The 14,898-nt window shown below is 39.3% G+C and overlaps 5 protein-coding genes across 5 annotated transcripts; 3 read left to right on the forward strand and 2 right to left on the reverse strand.

Annotated features, from left to right (window-relative positions):
• Positions 1–152: 152 nt before the first annotated feature.
• On the forward strand, positions 153–2,426 carry LOC103337949 (manganese-dependent ADP-ribose/CDP-alcohol diphosphatase-like protein). The gene is made up of 2 exons (XM_008241124.3): positions 153–392; positions 1,231–2,426. Exon 2 carries the CDS (start codon positions 1,255–1,257, stop codon positions 2,257–2,259), a length of 1,005 nt encoding a protein of 334 aa, XP_008239346.1. The 5' UTR covers positions 153–392; positions 1,231–1,254; the 3' UTR covers positions 2,260–2,426.
• A 363-nt stretch (positions 2,427–2,789) lies between these two features.
• Positions 2,790–4,287, reverse strand: LOC103337948 (high-affinity nitrate transporter 3.1). Its single transcript, XM_008241123.3, has 2 exons — positions 3,802–4,287; positions 2,790–3,590 (listed from the first exon to the last, which is right to left on the reverse strand). The coding sequence occupies exons 1-2, from the start codon at positions 3,929–3,931 to the stop codon at positions 3,106–3,108; spliced, it is 615 nt and encodes a 204-aa protein (XP_008239345.1). The 5' UTR covers positions 3,932–4,287; the 3' UTR covers positions 2,790–3,105.
• Positions 4,288–5,624: 1,337 nt separating this feature from the next.
• Positions 5,625–8,722, forward strand: LOC103337947 (uncharacterized). The gene is made up of 9 exons (XM_008241122.2): positions 5,625–5,969; positions 6,052–6,647; positions 6,851–7,062; positions 7,218–7,298; positions 7,409–7,495; positions 7,591–7,723; positions 7,824–7,895; positions 8,067–8,210; positions 8,332–8,722. The coding sequence occupies exons 1-9, from the start codon at positions 5,653–5,655 to the stop codon at positions 8,424–8,426; spliced, it is 1,737 nt and encodes a 578-aa protein (XP_008239344.2). The 5' UTR covers positions 5,625–5,652; the 3' UTR covers positions 8,427–8,722.
• A 579-nt stretch (positions 8,723–9,301) lies between these two features.
• Positions 9,302–11,436, reverse strand: LOC103337946 (uncharacterized). The gene has a single exon (XM_008241121.2). It carries the CDS (start codon positions 10,866–10,868, stop codon positions 9,894–9,896), a length of 975 nt encoding a protein of 324 aa, XP_008239343.2. The 5' UTR covers positions 10,869–11,436; the 3' UTR covers positions 9,302–9,893.
• Positions 11,437–12,108: 672 nt separating this feature from the next.
• LOC103337945 (uncharacterized) lies at positions 12,109–14,862 on the forward strand. The gene is made up of 5 exons (XM_008241119.3): positions 12,109–12,549; positions 13,054–13,293; positions 13,380–13,466; positions 13,581–13,714; positions 14,430–14,862. The coding sequence occupies exons 1-5, from the start codon at positions 12,310–12,312 to the stop codon at positions 14,530–14,532; spliced, it is 804 nt and encodes a 267-aa protein (XP_008239341.2). The 5' UTR covers positions 12,109–12,309; the 3' UTR covers positions 14,533–14,862.
• The last annotated feature ends 36 nt before the right edge of the window (positions 14,863–14,898 follow it).

Raw genomic sequence — 14,898 nt, forward strand, 5'->3', positions numbered from 1 at the left:
TACCCCACGTCTCTCAACCAACCCACCGTTTGTAAATGGCAATCTGGTAATTCTGCCACCAAATGAAGCCCGTAAAGAAAAACTAATTATTGGGCTGGGTCTTTATATATATAATTTTGATCAGCACTATTATTTTAATAAATTAAAAAAAAAAACAATTCCCGTTGAATATTGAATTGAGTGTGAAGAGGAAATAGTGGGGTGCACATTGCGTAAGGCAACAAACCGAAATTCGAGTCCTTTTGGAACTCAACTCCCTCCTCTGGTTGAAGGCGGTGTCGTACTGGGTTGTCGTTTATATTACGATAATCGCTTCCCCGTCTCGTCCCTCAGACTCAGAACAAACGGAGAAGATAACCCCCAGTTTCTCCCACTGCAAAAACTCCCACCTGGTACGTTCATCTTCATTATTATAATTTTTTATATAAATATTTTCGGTTCTAATTACAAATCCCATTGTTCCAGTTCTTAATGCAATCCAAATATCTTCTGGGATCTATGCAATTACAGTTGATTTATTTTTTACCCAATTACGCTTTTTTTTTTCTTTACCAGAATTGAGGATTGGTTTGTTTCGGGTTATAGTTGTTGACAATGTGTATGTTAATTCGGGCCTGAATTATGTTTGGTTTGTTCTGAAGCTATGAACTTTGTCATGGAAACATTCAAATTCTGGAAATTTAACAACCCAGAATGTGGACTTTGCATTTGAAACAAAAACTGAGGTTAAATGTAGTAAGGTTATACTCATATGCTTGATTTTTGGAGAGAGAAAATCTGGTTTCCATAGTCTGGTGGATACTAATTGTAATTCAATATGTTATTGGTCTTTTAATGTTTAAAGTTACTTTGCAACTTACAAATTCGAGAAGGGAACACCATGGTCTTATTGGAAAATTGTTTGATGAATTTCTTTTGAGTGAGTCTGGATGCAACTAAACGGCCCTGAAAATTGTTTCTATATATGTTCGAGAATTTTTCAGATCCATTCTTTGGACTTAAAACTTGCCCTGTAGATGTTTCCCTTTATACATTGCTTCTGCTGGTGATTGTGGTTCCACCTTTAGCAGAGTGAGCAACCATAAAATGAATTGAATGAATGATTGTTGATTCTGAATTTAGTCTCATGAGTGGCAGGATAACAGCTAATCTAAGTCTTGTATTTTGACTGCACTTCAAAAGTACTCATGCTGCAATGAAATTGAACGATTTTTTTATTCTGTCTCACAGGATTCTGCTGCACCTGCAAGCTACATGATGGGCTCCACAAATGGCTTAGCCAGTGCACAGGGGAAGCAACCTCTATTTTCGTTTGGGGTGATATCTGACGTCCAGTATGCTGATATTCCTGATGGCCGTTCTTTCCTTGGCGTTCCACGATATTATAGGCATAGCATTGTTGTACTGGAAAGGGCTGTCAAAAGATGGAATGATCAGAAGAGGCATAAATTTGTGATCAATTTTGGGGATATTGTTGATGGATTTTGCCCAAAAGACCAATCCCTGGATGCTGTAAGAAGAGTTATTGACAAATTTGAGGATTTTAATGGTCCTGTCTATCATATGATTGGTAATCACTGCCTCTATAATCTTCCCCGCACCAAATTACTTCCGTTGTTGAAGATTCCAAGCGTTGATGGTCGTGCATACTATGACTTTTCACCGACACCAGAATTCAGATTCGTTGTTTTGGATGGCTATGATATCAGTGCCATTGGTTGGCCTCAAGAACATCCAAATACAATAGAGGCTTTGAAATTCCTTGAGGAGAGGAATCCAAATACAGATAAGAACAGTCCAGCTGGCCTTGTAGGCCTCGAGAGAAGGTTCCTTATGTTCAATGGAGCAGTTGGAAAGGAACAATTGGAATGGTTAGACGACGTCCTCAAGGAAGCAACAAAGTTGAAACACAAAGTAGTGATTTGTTGCCATTTGCCTTTAGATCCTGGGTCATCAGCCAAAGAAGCACTTTTGTGGAACTATGACGAAGTCATGAGTGTGGTACACCGGTATAACTGCGTGAAAGTTTGCCTTGCCGGGCACGATCACAAAGGCGGCCACTCTGTTGATTCCCATGGAATCCACCATAGAGTTCTTGAAGCTGCCCTTGAGTGCCCTCCTGGGACAGATGCATATGGATATATCGACGTTTATGATGATAAACTTGAACTTACTGGTACTGACCGAATGAAGAGCACTGACATGCTATACAATCCTCAAGCAGACTTACAAGATAACTGGCATCAAGAAGCTTGTTAACAAATTCTTTTGAATTTGGTGTATGTTATTTGGAGATGTGTGATTATGCACAAGTCTTGAAAGGACTTGGCTCGAAATAGTTCCCTGCATATATTGGGGAGACCAGAAACTTCTCATGTTTTGTACTCCCATGAGAACGATATATACAAAATCATATTTGACTGTCATGACCATTTTGTTGCTTTGCATTTGTGTTCTGCGACACAATTCATGAATACTCGCGAGTGCACATATTTGTCTATGAAAGGTGAAATTTGCGTGAACTTAGCCCTGTAATGTAACTCAGAGTGCTATTATATTCTTCTTTTTGGTGTTAATATTGACTCTAAAAATTTGCTACTTTCACGAACGGGATCTAATAGCCCAATGATAAAGAGCATTAACTTGCAAATTAATGATTTCATGTTCGAACTCATGGCACCTTGGTAGTGTGTGTGATAACTCCAATTTGCATATCGGTTCAGGAAAGTACTTTGGTTTCTGCTTCTCATTTGTCTGCATCATTAACATTCACTAAACATTGCATCAACTTTTACAAAAAGCTATTATTATAGATTTTTCTTTTTTCTTTTCCCACATAGACAATGCTTCCAATTTTCTGAAAACCAATTTCATCCTACCCATGTAACCCTTTCCACATTGCCAATTTGTCATTTCTACCTTCCAAACCACATTAAGCCCCACCATTTAATTACCTCTTAGTATTATATAAAACAGTACGATGAAAATAAAATACCAAAAACTAAATCATGCAAACTACTACACTCTTTTTTTTCTTTTTCTTTTTTCTTTTGGTCAACGCAAGGAAACTACTAAAGGCTGAGATTGACAGTTCATATTTTTCCTTCACTTCTCGTGGGACGACTTTGCCTTTCTCTTCTCAGCAATAAAGAAACCAGCCAAGGACAAAACCGAGAAAGCACTGAAGCAAATGGACGCAATATCAAGGGACGCGTGGCGTCCACTGATTCCCTGGACAACAAACAAGTTGGTTGCCTTTTGAGCGTCTGTGGTTTGACCGTAAGCCACCTCAACATCAGCGGCGTCGTACGCGTAGGCGCGTAGAAAGTACGTGGCGGAAGGCACGTCGCGCTCGATGGTCCACTCGAAGCTCTGGTTCGAGCTGCTGTAGGGCCTAGCAACAACCTTGAACTGGCATGTCTTGTCCTTGGAGAGGCTGTCCACCGTCTTCCTCCACCCGCGGTCCACCTGGCTCACCGGCGCGTAGCAGAACTTCACCTTGATGGTCTTGTAGGTTGAGTCTGATCCAGCTGGGAAACTCTGGTTCAGACCCCACGAGACGGTGAGTTTGTCTATCCCTGTTTTGTAAACTGCAGAAATTTCATGAATTTTGATTAGTTTTGCATCAATCTGGTAAAGAAAATGAAAAATTAAAGAAACCCAGTTGAAAAGTTAGGATGTTGAACAAGAAAGTTGGAGACTTTGCGTGAATTACAATGAAAAGTAAAGGAAACTCAGTTTTAAAAACAAGATTTTGGACTAGAAAGTCGTAAAATTTTAATGGGAAATGTTTATATATACCCTGTCCTTCTTTGTGTGACGCAGTGACTATGAGAGTTTGTTTCAGAGACGAAAAGAGGACACCATGGGAGGTTTCTGCTAAGCAAGAGAGGAGAAGAAGAGACGCCAAAAGAATCCCAGTAGATGCCATCTGAGACTGAGACTACTTAATTGCAAATCACCAAAGCCAGAGAGAGAGAGAGTACAGGATTTGATTCTGAAGGTGATGATATTAACAGGCACCTGGGTTCTCTTTATATACAAGGCACAATGTTCAAAACCAAAATATTAAAAAACTGAGAACGGGTTTAGCAGACGTATGCAGAAAAGGTCAAAAGGCCCAAAGTGTATGCTGGCTTTTGTGAAATTAACGATCGAAAACATGCAGATATTTCTGGAAAACCGAGTAATAATTATATGATGAGAATGGCAAAATGGCCCTAAAGTACACTGAAGGGGTAAGGATTATGACCCTTATGGTGTCTGGTTATATTATTCAAAACAAGATTTTTTGGGATGGATGTGTTTGGGGTTTTGTTTATGGATTGACTTTCACAGTTCCAAATTTTCAACGCAGTTCAAGTTGTGGTGTACAAGACAAGATGGAGATATGGATGGTTTGGTGGCCCGACGTTCATTCTCTTTTTGTCCTTTAATGTCCTGTGAAGGGCAAACAAACGAGACACCAAGTAATTGGGATGCAACGAAGCTTTACGATTGTTGGAAAGATCCTAGCTGATCCCTAGATATTATTATATGATAAATATAATAGATTCTATTTTTATATGAATCTATCTACATTCAAACTTGATACTGAACAGAGCTGTCAAGTGCTCCATCATATTCAAAACAAGTATTTTACACTAAAACTGTGCAAGCAAGTTATGTACAATTATTGAGAAGAGTCAACGAAGTAGCTCTCTAAATAGAAAGTCTACGCAAAATGCTTCACAATTGCCCAAAGTAAACTAGGAAAATAAATATCTTCGATCAAGCTACACTGCTATAGCATTTTCATATAGAAGGATTGGAAATTGCTATCAAATACCACTATTACGGTAGAAAAGTTCTCAAATGACATCATTCATTCCCGCAGTAAATAGTTTCAATATGTAAATTGCATCTCGATATATTATCTCATTATTTTGATAGCAAACAGTTCAAATAGTGTCGATATGACATAAACAAAGTATCTAAGTTCTAGGGATACTATTGATATTGTCCCATTAGTTTGATAGCAATAGTGTCAATATGACATAAACAAAGTATCAAAGTTCTAGTGATACTGTTGATATTGCCCATTTTCTACCATAATAATTCTATTTGAAAACTATAGTAAAGTAATGGTGATGTTCAAGGGCATCTCCTTAAAAGATGAACATATATTAGGGATTGAGCCTTGAGGGATGAGGCCCGCAGCCCAAATCAAGCAGGTGCTTATGTATTGGTACTACCATGAGTGAGTTTCATGGGCTAAAACATCCAAAGCCCTATGAATAATTGAATATCATGTATCATATCATGTATGTATCAAAAGCGAAGTGAAGACAAATATTACACTCACTCAGAACTACACAGAGCAAAAGACAGTGACCGAAAAACTGCCGGCCAAATTTCCTCTTTTCCTAGGTTCTCTCTCCCTCTCTCTCCACATATCCAATCCACGTTTTATTCACAGTCCACATACATACACCCAAGAGACGAGAGAAGTCTTGGGAGACTGAGAACGTAGCCATGGAGAAGAGAATATTCAGCAGAGAAAGCAGAAGCGGCCCCATGCTAACCATGCAGCACAACAAGCAGCCGCAGCCACTTATGGCAGAGGTCCAACGTCGTAACAAACCCCAGCAAGTAGCCGACCTCACTGACTTCATGAACGACATGTTTTTTGGCACCGTAAACGCCAAGTCCAAGTCCTATAACTTGACCGGAGACGACGTAGACGACGTAAACTACGAGGACGACGGCGACAGCCCAAGACCCACATCCGCCACTACTACTAACAGCAAAATGACTCAGGAATGGCTAGAAGAGGCCCGGCGCATTGTGGCCTCGTCCCCAACTCGGTGTGAATCGCCCTCTCTACTCGCTGCTGGCTCACCGCGCTTCGCAGCTCCCACGCAGGCCCCAAGATTGTCATTTTCTTCCTCCCTTGATCGCCGGGACCCACAATCTAGGTCCGCCCGAAGGTATAATAATATGCCCAATTCAATTAACTAATTTGTATTTGATTTAATCAAATGTGAAATCCTGAAATTACCCATCGTACAGGCACCGAGCGGCGGAGAGTTTTAGTGGCGAGATCCTATCCAAGTCAGCCAACAAGCACACCAGAAACAAATCTGACGTGTTGTTGTTGGAGGGGCCTACTTCGCCTGCATCGCCAGCGGAATCATCGCCTGCATCGGCGGTCCACAAATGGTTTTCCAACATCCTCAAGCCCAACTCCAATCCTTCTCCGGCCCAGCAGCCCAAGGCCCAAACTGTGTCTCCCCACCAGCCTGTCAACCGTAGGTCGCGGTTCCAAAATGACCCCTCCTCGCCTCGCCCACAGGGAATTCCCATCCCTTCTCGGCGGACTTTCCAAAGCCCGACACTTTTGCCGGATGCCAAGCCGCTGTCTCCGCCCAAAAACCTTGTCCCGTCAGCCCATCGTCGGTCCATATCGTCGTCCACTTGCTCCAATGGGAAGGGTGTGCCAAAGCCCAGTGTAATTGGGTGGCCCAAAGATGAAGCCCAAGTCCAAACCCAAAACCAAGACATTGATCTTAATGGGTTTCTCAAAGAGCAAAGGACTAAGGTTGAGAAAGTGTTGAATGGTCAAGTTAACGCCAAGGCTAAAATAGTACTTTCCGACCCCTCCAATAGTAAGTATGCCTTATCATATTCTTGGACATTAGTGAACCGCATAATGTGACATGTAATGTGTTAATTATCAATAATTGATGTAATAAGTGAATCTCACTTGTAACGCGCATAAAATGGTTCACTAGGGTTTAGTTCACAAATTGATTATCACAGTTCTTTATAAAACAAGTAATGTGTAAGCCATATTCTATTGGAAATGTAGGCACAAGTACAATGGCAGCAGCAATATGTTATGCATGGTTACTTGAGAACAGGGTGAGGAAGGACAACAAGAGCAAAGGGAATGGGGAGGAGGAGTATGTGGTGGTTCCTGTGATGAATGTGAAGAGAGGGAGCATGTGGAAGCAAAGAGATGCTGCTTGGCTATTTCACCATGTTGGCCTTGATGCCACTTCATTGCTCTTTGCTGATGAGGTACTTCAAATCCCATATGCTTTCTCTGCAATGCTATAGTTGGTAACAAATATTTTGCATAGTATTTTGGGGTTTCTGTCTATATTTTATCCTCCTTTGGCATTGTAGCCAAATGCTATAAGTTGGTTGGTTTTGTTGATGCAATCTGGTGTTAGGTGGACTTGGAGAGTCTCATGATGGCTGGGAAATTAAACATCCTTGTCATCGGGCAAGACGTTTTGACGAATAATGGGGAGGTAATTGGTGCAGATATGCAGTAAATTTTGGTAGTACAAGAACAGTTATAACGATTATGCATAGACATCACTTAGCAGATTGAAGTGTGTTGTTTACCTGTCTTTTATAGGTTGGATCACAGTGCACCATTCTTACAGATAATTACTGTGAAGATGCCTATGATCTACTTGAAAACCCTTTGCTCAAGAAACTTTTGGTAAATCACGTAACTCTTTCAGGAAAAGAAAAAAAAAAGCAGCATTTTTTTTTTACTTGTTTGATTAGGATTTTGAGGGATTTCTTGTGTTGCAGCTTGCAGGTATATTGTTAGACACTCAAAATTTGAAAGCATCTCCTCAATTGTCTATGACAAGAGATGCAGAGGCAGTCCAGTTGCTATTAGTTGGCTTACCATCCAATTACAGGAATTCCCTTTTCGATCAACGTATGTGCTTCTATTTTTGTCTCTGGATCTTCAATGACATTGTATTTCTTATATACGTCTAGTAAATTGTAACAATCCATTTTTTTCGGTTCTCTATCAGTGACACAAGATCAAAGAGACAATTCCTTTCTTGAAGCTTTGCGGCAAGGTTATGGGAAGCCACCTAATGAAAGTAGGTTACTATGCATGAAAAATGAGCATTGTCATTGAAACCCCTTGGTTTTTGTTCTATTGCTTTGTTGGCTTTTAGAACCATGAAAGTAGTTTTTAATGACTTTCTCAATGGTTTCACATTAGGGTTATGATCCTTGACAGCCTTTAACACTTCTTGTGATGATTTCAGGTGGTGGTGATAGCAGAGAACATGATGAACGGAAGGTTTCAGAAAGGAAATCAACCTCTATTTCTCGCCACGAAGCCGTCATCCAAAATCCAGACAAGAATTCTAATGATGCAAGAAATGCAAAAAAGGCTTCACCAAAATCAGGTTAGCCTGCACTATATTCCCTACGGCTTTTTACACATTCACTTATTCATTACCCTTGTAAAAGTTTTAAACTCTTACTTTTCCCTTGATGCCTAAAGCTTTGACATCTTTTCCCTTGTAGCTAAACCGAGTTCTGCAGCTGTCCAAACCCCTTCACCTGATGCCTCCCGCGGAAAGAATAAGTTCTTCCTGGCAAAGTGGTTTGGTTTTAAATGAGGACAAAAATCTGGGGCATTTTGTTCATTGTAAATTCATATAGAAGAACCTGAATTTGATAACATGTTAGAAGAAAAAACTGAAACCGTCTTTAAGATATCTGCCAGTTTCATCAGACGGGCGAGATTGGTTCGGGTAAACTATTTCTGTTTGTGCTTGGAAGAGGAAAGATTTGAAACTAGGACCCATAATTTAGTAAGAAGAGGGAATGTAAAATGCCTTTGTGGCCTATTGTATTGCTACTTTTGTCTCAGACAATAATGGTTCAAGTTGCAAAAAGTTTTAGCTTTTGCTTATATGACAGTGTTTTTGAGAGGTCATTGTTGTTCTTGTACATGATGACGATGCTGACATGCATTTTGAGTATCTTATTTTCTACGACCAAATTTCTTTGTTTGTGTCCCTTCACAAGAACTGTCTGCCTGCTGTAAATGTGTGGTAAAAGTGGATGCTGATGTTGAGTTCAATCCATACTGTCATCTAAAATCTCCGGGTAAAAGCTAAAATTTATTTGCTGTCATTCATGGTTTGTGATAATGCCATTTGAAAGTTTTGAATATGCTCCTTCATATGCTATCCAAAGCAATGAAATGATAAGCTCTTGGATAAAAAGCAGAAAATTCATTATGAACTGCAACAGAAGGACCTGAGTTGGCAGTCAAAATGGAATAACCTGAATAGTTGAAGCCATCCAATCAAATCTTTTTCCAAAAGTGGAAAGAAAGTTTTTGCCTTTCGACCTTATTTTTCCTCTTCAATCTAATTTTCCATTTTTTCCCCCTTTCATATTTGAGGTCAAAAACCATGAAAAGTAAGGACACAGAAAAATGAAAATTTATGTACTGAAGGCTGAAACTCGGTAAACTTCAGAGTAGTAGAATGAAAATTACCCAATTATATATTCATATGTGGTGTACATACATGGTCTTGCATTAGTGATTCAATCATCATCAACAATTCCTCCTCTCTGTCACATGTAACAAAATTTTATGCCAGATACAAACATTCAGTACCCTTTGAACATATTGGTCTATATTTCTTTTATATAAAACTTTGGAGACATCACATACATGTTGGTAGAAAAAGAAAAAAAAAGAAGAAGAGTTTGAAATTTGCTCAATTATCAAGATCAGATCAAGAAAGAGGACAGAGAATTTGTATAAAAATAGGTGGAGATGCCTCTAGATGGGGAATTATTGGGCATGTAAGTGATACCATCTGTCTTGTCCAATTGTGCCAATTTGTTCAACCCCAGCTGTAACTAACTTCTTCCATCCAACCCCTCTCTTGGGCCCCACCTCTTCCCTTCTCAATCCAAACCTCTCACTCACAAATCCAATCTGCATCTACATCATTCCATGCTGTCCCCATTCCTTGCTCGGGCCCCAATTCATTTTCCAGCCTCATTCTTCTGCTGCTGATGATGATGATGAAACTACCAGTCTACCATATTTGATATGTTGTTTCTCATTCAACCTTCCAGGCATAGAGAAACAAGCAAAACTCAGATGATCCACTTGCATTAAGCCCTTCTACTGACCCTAAACTGGTCTGGGATGACAATGGAGTGGATGACAGGGAAGAAAATGGTGGTGAGGAGGATGATGACCTGGACAGTGGTGAGAGAGATGTACTGGAAGGCAAAACTGGCTTGAAAATAAACAATGCATGCCTCAAACCAGGACTAAAAAGCCAGTCATGGACATCCCAATAAACCTCAATTCTTAACTTGTTGATATGAATGGACTCATTACCTCTGAATTTCCACTGAAGGTGCTTAATATGAACCACCAAATGCCCATCTACCCTAATCTCCAATTCTGGCTCAACCCCATTTAATGAATTGCCATTGCTGATGCTCCCAGCTCTGTTCTTACACTCAATTGCAATTTCATGAAGCCTGCCTCTCTCATAAAACTTGGCTTTTGTGGAGAACTTTTTCTTGCCGAAGATGTGTTCTTTTTTAGAAACCAAAGTGGGATCAATCAGAGCAGGCCTGTACCCTGTCTTCCTGTATGCATCTTTCTTGAGATCACCGAGAAGCAACACAACCTCTTCATCACAAACAACTGCTACATAATACTCTGACTTGGGCTCTGTCCCACCATTGAATTTTGCAGACTTGAGGTCCCAGAAGATGTCAACTGCTTTGCCATCAACTACAAAGCGCTTGGAGCCTTGTTTTCTCCAAAAGTACCATGGCTTGAGCTCAACTTTGCAGGTCTGCTGGTTTTCTCCATCTGGGCCTTCAAGAGATACAGATAGGCCATGGAGCAACAAGTTCTTGCACCATGTGATTGTGATCAAGCGGCACTGATCAGCAATCTTGGCTCTGTACACAGACATGTAAACACTGTGGCCTGACCTAGTTACAGCTGAAGCATCATCACTCAGCTTCTCACTTGATGAAAAGCAAGCAGGGATGCCAATATGGTCTTGCATACTTTTGTTAGTGATCAAAAACTAGTTAATAGGCAAAACCCAGTTTGCAAAAACAATACCTGCTAGATGAGGAACAAATTGGAGAGAAGTTGGATTGTGAAGAGGGAATTTTTAACATGGGGTGAGTAAGAGATCATAGTCACAAGATGTGTTGGGTCACCAGATGCTGCCAGAGGTGTGTTTGGCAGCAGTAATGGAATTAAAAAATTGATCTCCAAACTGGCAGATAGACTGGCATTGAATAAGAGCGAGTGTAGAACCACCCTTTTATATTCTATTATATCTGCACCACTGCTAACCTCTCTTACCTGGATTCTATTTTATTTGTTTGTTATTTTTTTTTTCCCTCCTTTGCTTCACTTTATTTTATTTTTATCACATAATATTTTTTTAATATCCCTTTTAGCAAGGACAACTGGATTGAATCCGAGGTGGTTTTGCTTCTGCTACACTTTAAATTACTTATACAAGGCCATTTGTTCACCAGATTTGTTCAAAAGATGACCAAACCAGTCAAAAACTATAAGTCTATAATAAACGTGAAGGTGGAAGAGTTTGCGTTGGGTTTGGTTTTCTAATGTGGGTTTTGTTGACTGTTTATTATTTGAATATCATGTTCATAAAGTTTTCCGTGTGGGAGATGTAACTTTTCAACTTTGTGTTCAAAGATGTGTAGGAGAGGAATCTAGGGGGAGGCGACAATTGCTGAGAAGGGAAAAAAAAAAGTCTTGAGGAATCTATTGTTTGTAGCTGTTGCAGATCTGGTCCAGCCTCTCCTCCTTGTAATGCAGCATCATAGGTGCTCACTATTGGTTGCATAATGCTAGATAATATTCCTCTATCTCTTTAATTAGGAAATAAGATGAAACAAAACGTAGTAGGTATATGGGGCAAAAATTTAGACGGTGTGATTCAGGTAATACTCTAAAATTCTTTGAATTAATCTAATTTACGGGTATAGAGATTCAAATTTGAGTACTAAGATACGAGATTACTTTCATGCTAACTGGCATCTGCTAATTGTCCCTTTCCTAGACAATATTTGTTGTAAGTATGAGATATAAGATGAAAATGGAATGAAAGAAATGGATATTGGCATGTTAATGAAAAGGGTTAGTCCTCGTTTTGGGCAAAGTCTAGTATTGGGCCAAACCAAATTGTTAGATACAAATTTTATACAAGCATCTGGCCCAAATGGGAGCCCTAATGCATTGAAGAAATTGAGGTCATTTTCGTCCATCTATCTTGAGCATAAACCCCAATTCCCAAACGATCGCGGGTTTTTGGTATTGTCAGTGAGGAAGACCTGGAACTCACCGATCCTCTCTTTCCGTTTGGTTCTCTAGAAACACAAAAGAAAATTCACTATATTTTCTTGTTGTCCCACTTCATTTTCTCAGTAACCAAATAGAACATTTGATTGCAGACTCGCTTTGTAAAAATGCAGTCTTTAAGTGCGAGCATCCGATTGGTCCAAAGGCAAAGAATCGACAGCTCAAAAATTGCTCATTTCAGATCAGTTGGAGCTTACCCATTAAGCAGTGGTTCTGGGTTCAGCTCGTTGGCTTCGGATGGCTCGGCCTCTGCCAAGATATTTGAGAGTTCATTGGGGTTTGGGTCTTCCAAAGGTTCCTTATTTCAGTCTCTCTCCAAGTTCCCTTATCGATCTTCGGCCTCATTCGTATGTTTCGAGTCGTTATACTCTCTCTGATAGTATTTTAAACATGCTTATTAGTTCTTTATTTTAAAGAATATACTTTGAACATGTTTGTAGCTGCGAATTTTAGTTTGAATATGTTTATACTTGTGAATTTTACTTTGAATGTGTATGTAATTGTGACTTTAGCCCTTTAGAAAAAATATATTCTTTGTTTTCTGATGAACTTTTTTATAGCTGGCTACATTTGGATAGAGCATTTTATATAAATGAATGGCTTGCTGTTGATTCAGTTAAAAAAGAAGAAGTTGTTTTTTAATGGTACTTGATGCACTGAAGCAATTGAAGCTGAGAGGTCATTCTGCATTTTACTTTTCATAATTTGGAATGTCAATTGGCAGTGTTCACCAAGGTCTTAAGTCATAACCTTCTTATGTTATATAGTGTAGAATTCATCTGAAGAGCAATTCATAGTCTCTCTTTCCAAATATAGACACTTTTATGACACTTGTAGCATTATTCTACCAGACTACAAGGGGCTTTCAAACTGAGACATCAACGTCCTCGAGTAAGTCCATGTTATTCAAGAGTCCTCGACCAGGCTTACTTCCACGGGAGACAGTTTCACCTCCTTTCCCCAGCAGGTGCGTTACAACAGGGGTAAATCCTGTTGAATCGGCTACTCAAGATTCAACGATGCCTGGATCTGACGTAGCTCCCCGCATCAAATTCAAGAGGCTTGATAAAACTGCCAAGCACATAATGCAGGTATGCATCTATCTGTTGGTATTCATGACAAGAAATAGCGTATGTTGTCTTCCTGTTATTATATTTGTTGATTTTGTATTTCACAGATTCTAGACAAGGAAGCTCTAGAGGAAGTGAAGGTGCAGAGAGAAATACCGGAAATAAAGCCTGGTTATATTCTGCAACTCAGAGTGGTATGATGTGTTCTCATTTAGAAGATGGTGTTATAATGTTCTTTGTGTTACGGAGGGAATTTTAGGAGATTAAGTCTATATATTCTTTCTCAATGATTCTCCATATGTAAACAGGAAGTACCCGACAATAAGCGACGTGTTTCAATCTTGAAAGGCACTGTGATAGCAAGACGCAATGCTGGTCTGAACACTACAATTAGAATCAGGAGGCTCGTGTCTGGGGTTGGGGTTGAATCTCTCCTTCCACTGTAAGAAGTTCTGTTCATTTCTCATAATTATATATGGCCCTAGTCTGTATTATCTTTGACTCATTGCTTTAAGTTGGAAAGAAAACCATCTTTAGCTGGATGCCCAGGAAGCAGGGTGTATTAAATTGTTACCCTAATAGGTTGTTAATTCTCAACTCTAATTATATGGATATTTTGTACAACATTGTACGTACAGTTTTCACTAAATTTGTTGAAAATTATTCTCTAGAATAGTTATTTGTTGATTGTGTAATAACATGGTTATTGAAAATGTTGGAGTGTAGAAAGTTACAGAATGATATGATTAAAATTATGTATCAGTTACTTAGGATTATTTTCCCACTGATGAATGTACTCTAAAGCCAAGAACTAATCATGTTCAGTAATAGATGGAATTTTTCAAAACAGAAACATTGAGTTCTATCTTCTGAGAAACAGCAAACACTGCCAATCACAAGTTCCGGTGTTCATGCCTGTGACATTGATATGCGAAAACTTCAACTGAAATTTTAGATTTTAAGCGTTTTATCACTTAAATTACTATTTTGAGGTGAAACAGATGATTACTTGGTATGAAAACTGATTTCTGAATATTTTTTTTTTGGGTGGAGTCCTCATATCTGTGAGGTTTGCCGGTTCTTATCATTTGTTTCATGTAAGTATATAATGCTCTCAGTCTCTACACATGACCAAAGAAGTGGATAATGTATGGCAGGTATTCCCCTAACATAAAGGAGATAAAGGTGCTGGACAAGAAGAGAGTGCGGAGGGCCAAGCTGTACTATATCAGGGACAAAATGAATGCACTTAAGAAGTAATAGTAGTAATATATATGGCTGGCTAGTGAGATAAAAAAAATATGGTTCCCTGACAAAGATGGAGTCCATGTATGACTGAGTTCAGAAATCCAGCAAAATTTTGGTGATTTCTTTTCCTGAATGTTTGCTTTCTTTGATCATGTTATTAGTTTGTGAGTCTTCAGCAAGTCTTTGAGAATCTGAGATGCCTGGTAGATGTTAGGGTTCAACTGAATACTGGGAAATTTACCGGAATTGCTACTTTACGATGTTAAAATTATGCACTCAGGTTGAAGAATGCTATCAAGTGGCATAAATGTGATTGTTACTCAAGTATACTATTTTCTTCAACACCCTCGCGCATGTTTGGATTATATGTTGTCCAGA

The sequence above is a fragment of the Prunus mume genome, linkage group LG7 (genome assembly GCF_029339155.1).
Source record: "Prunus mume cultivar Tortuosa linkage group LG7, ASM2933915v1, whole genome shotgun sequence".
NCBI classification, from domain to species: domain Eukaryota; kingdom Viridiplantae; phylum Streptophyta; class Magnoliopsida; order Rosales; family Rosaceae; genus Prunus; species Prunus mume.

What these genes read in the sequence shown, in the direction of transcription:
- LOC103337945 (XM_008241119.3), top strand. Translation starts at nt 12,310, where the DNA reads ATGCAGTCTTTAAGTGCGAGCATCCGATTGGTCCAAAGGCAAAGAATC. An exon ending in ATATTCTGCAACTCAGAGTG is followed by an intron (nt 13,467 to 13,580) that starts GTATGATGTGTT and finishes ATATGTAAACAG; the next exon opens with GAAGTACCCGACAATAAGCG. An exon ending in GTTGAATCTCTCCTTCCACT is followed by an intron (nt 13,715 to 14,429) that starts GTAAGAAGTTCT and finishes AATGTATGGCAG; the next exon opens with GTATTCCCCTAACATAAAGG.
- LOC103337948 (XM_008241123.3), bottom strand. Translation starts at nt 3,931, where the DNA reads ATGGCATCTACTGGGATTCTTTTGGCGTCTCTTCTTCTCCTCTCTTGC. An exon ending in GTCACACAAAGAAGGACAGG is followed by an intron (nt 3,591 to 3,801) that starts GTATATATAAAC and finishes AAATTTCTGCAG; the next exon opens with TTTACAAAACAGGGATAGAC.
- LOC103337949 (XM_008241124.3), top strand. Translation starts at nt 1,255, where the DNA reads ATGATGGGCTCCACAAATGGCTTAGCCAGTGCACAGGGGAAGCAACCT.
- LOC103337946 (XM_008241121.2), bottom strand. Translation starts at nt 10,868, where the DNA reads ATGCAAGACCATATTGGCATCCCTGCTTGCTTTTCATCAAGTGAGAAG.
- LOC103337947 (XM_008241122.2), top strand. Translation starts at nt 5,653, where the DNA reads ATGAACGACATGTTTTTTGGCACCGTAAACGCCAAGTCCAAGTCCTAT. An exon ending in ACTTTCCGACCCCTCCAATA is followed by an intron (nt 6,648 to 6,850) that starts GTAAGTATGCCT and finishes TTGGAAATGTAG; the next exon opens with GCACAAGTACAATGGCAGCA. An exon ending in GAATTCCCTTTTCGATCAAC is followed by an intron (nt 7,724 to 7,823) that starts GTATGTGCTTCT and finishes GTTCTCTATCAG; the next exon opens with TGACACAAGATCAAAGAGAC.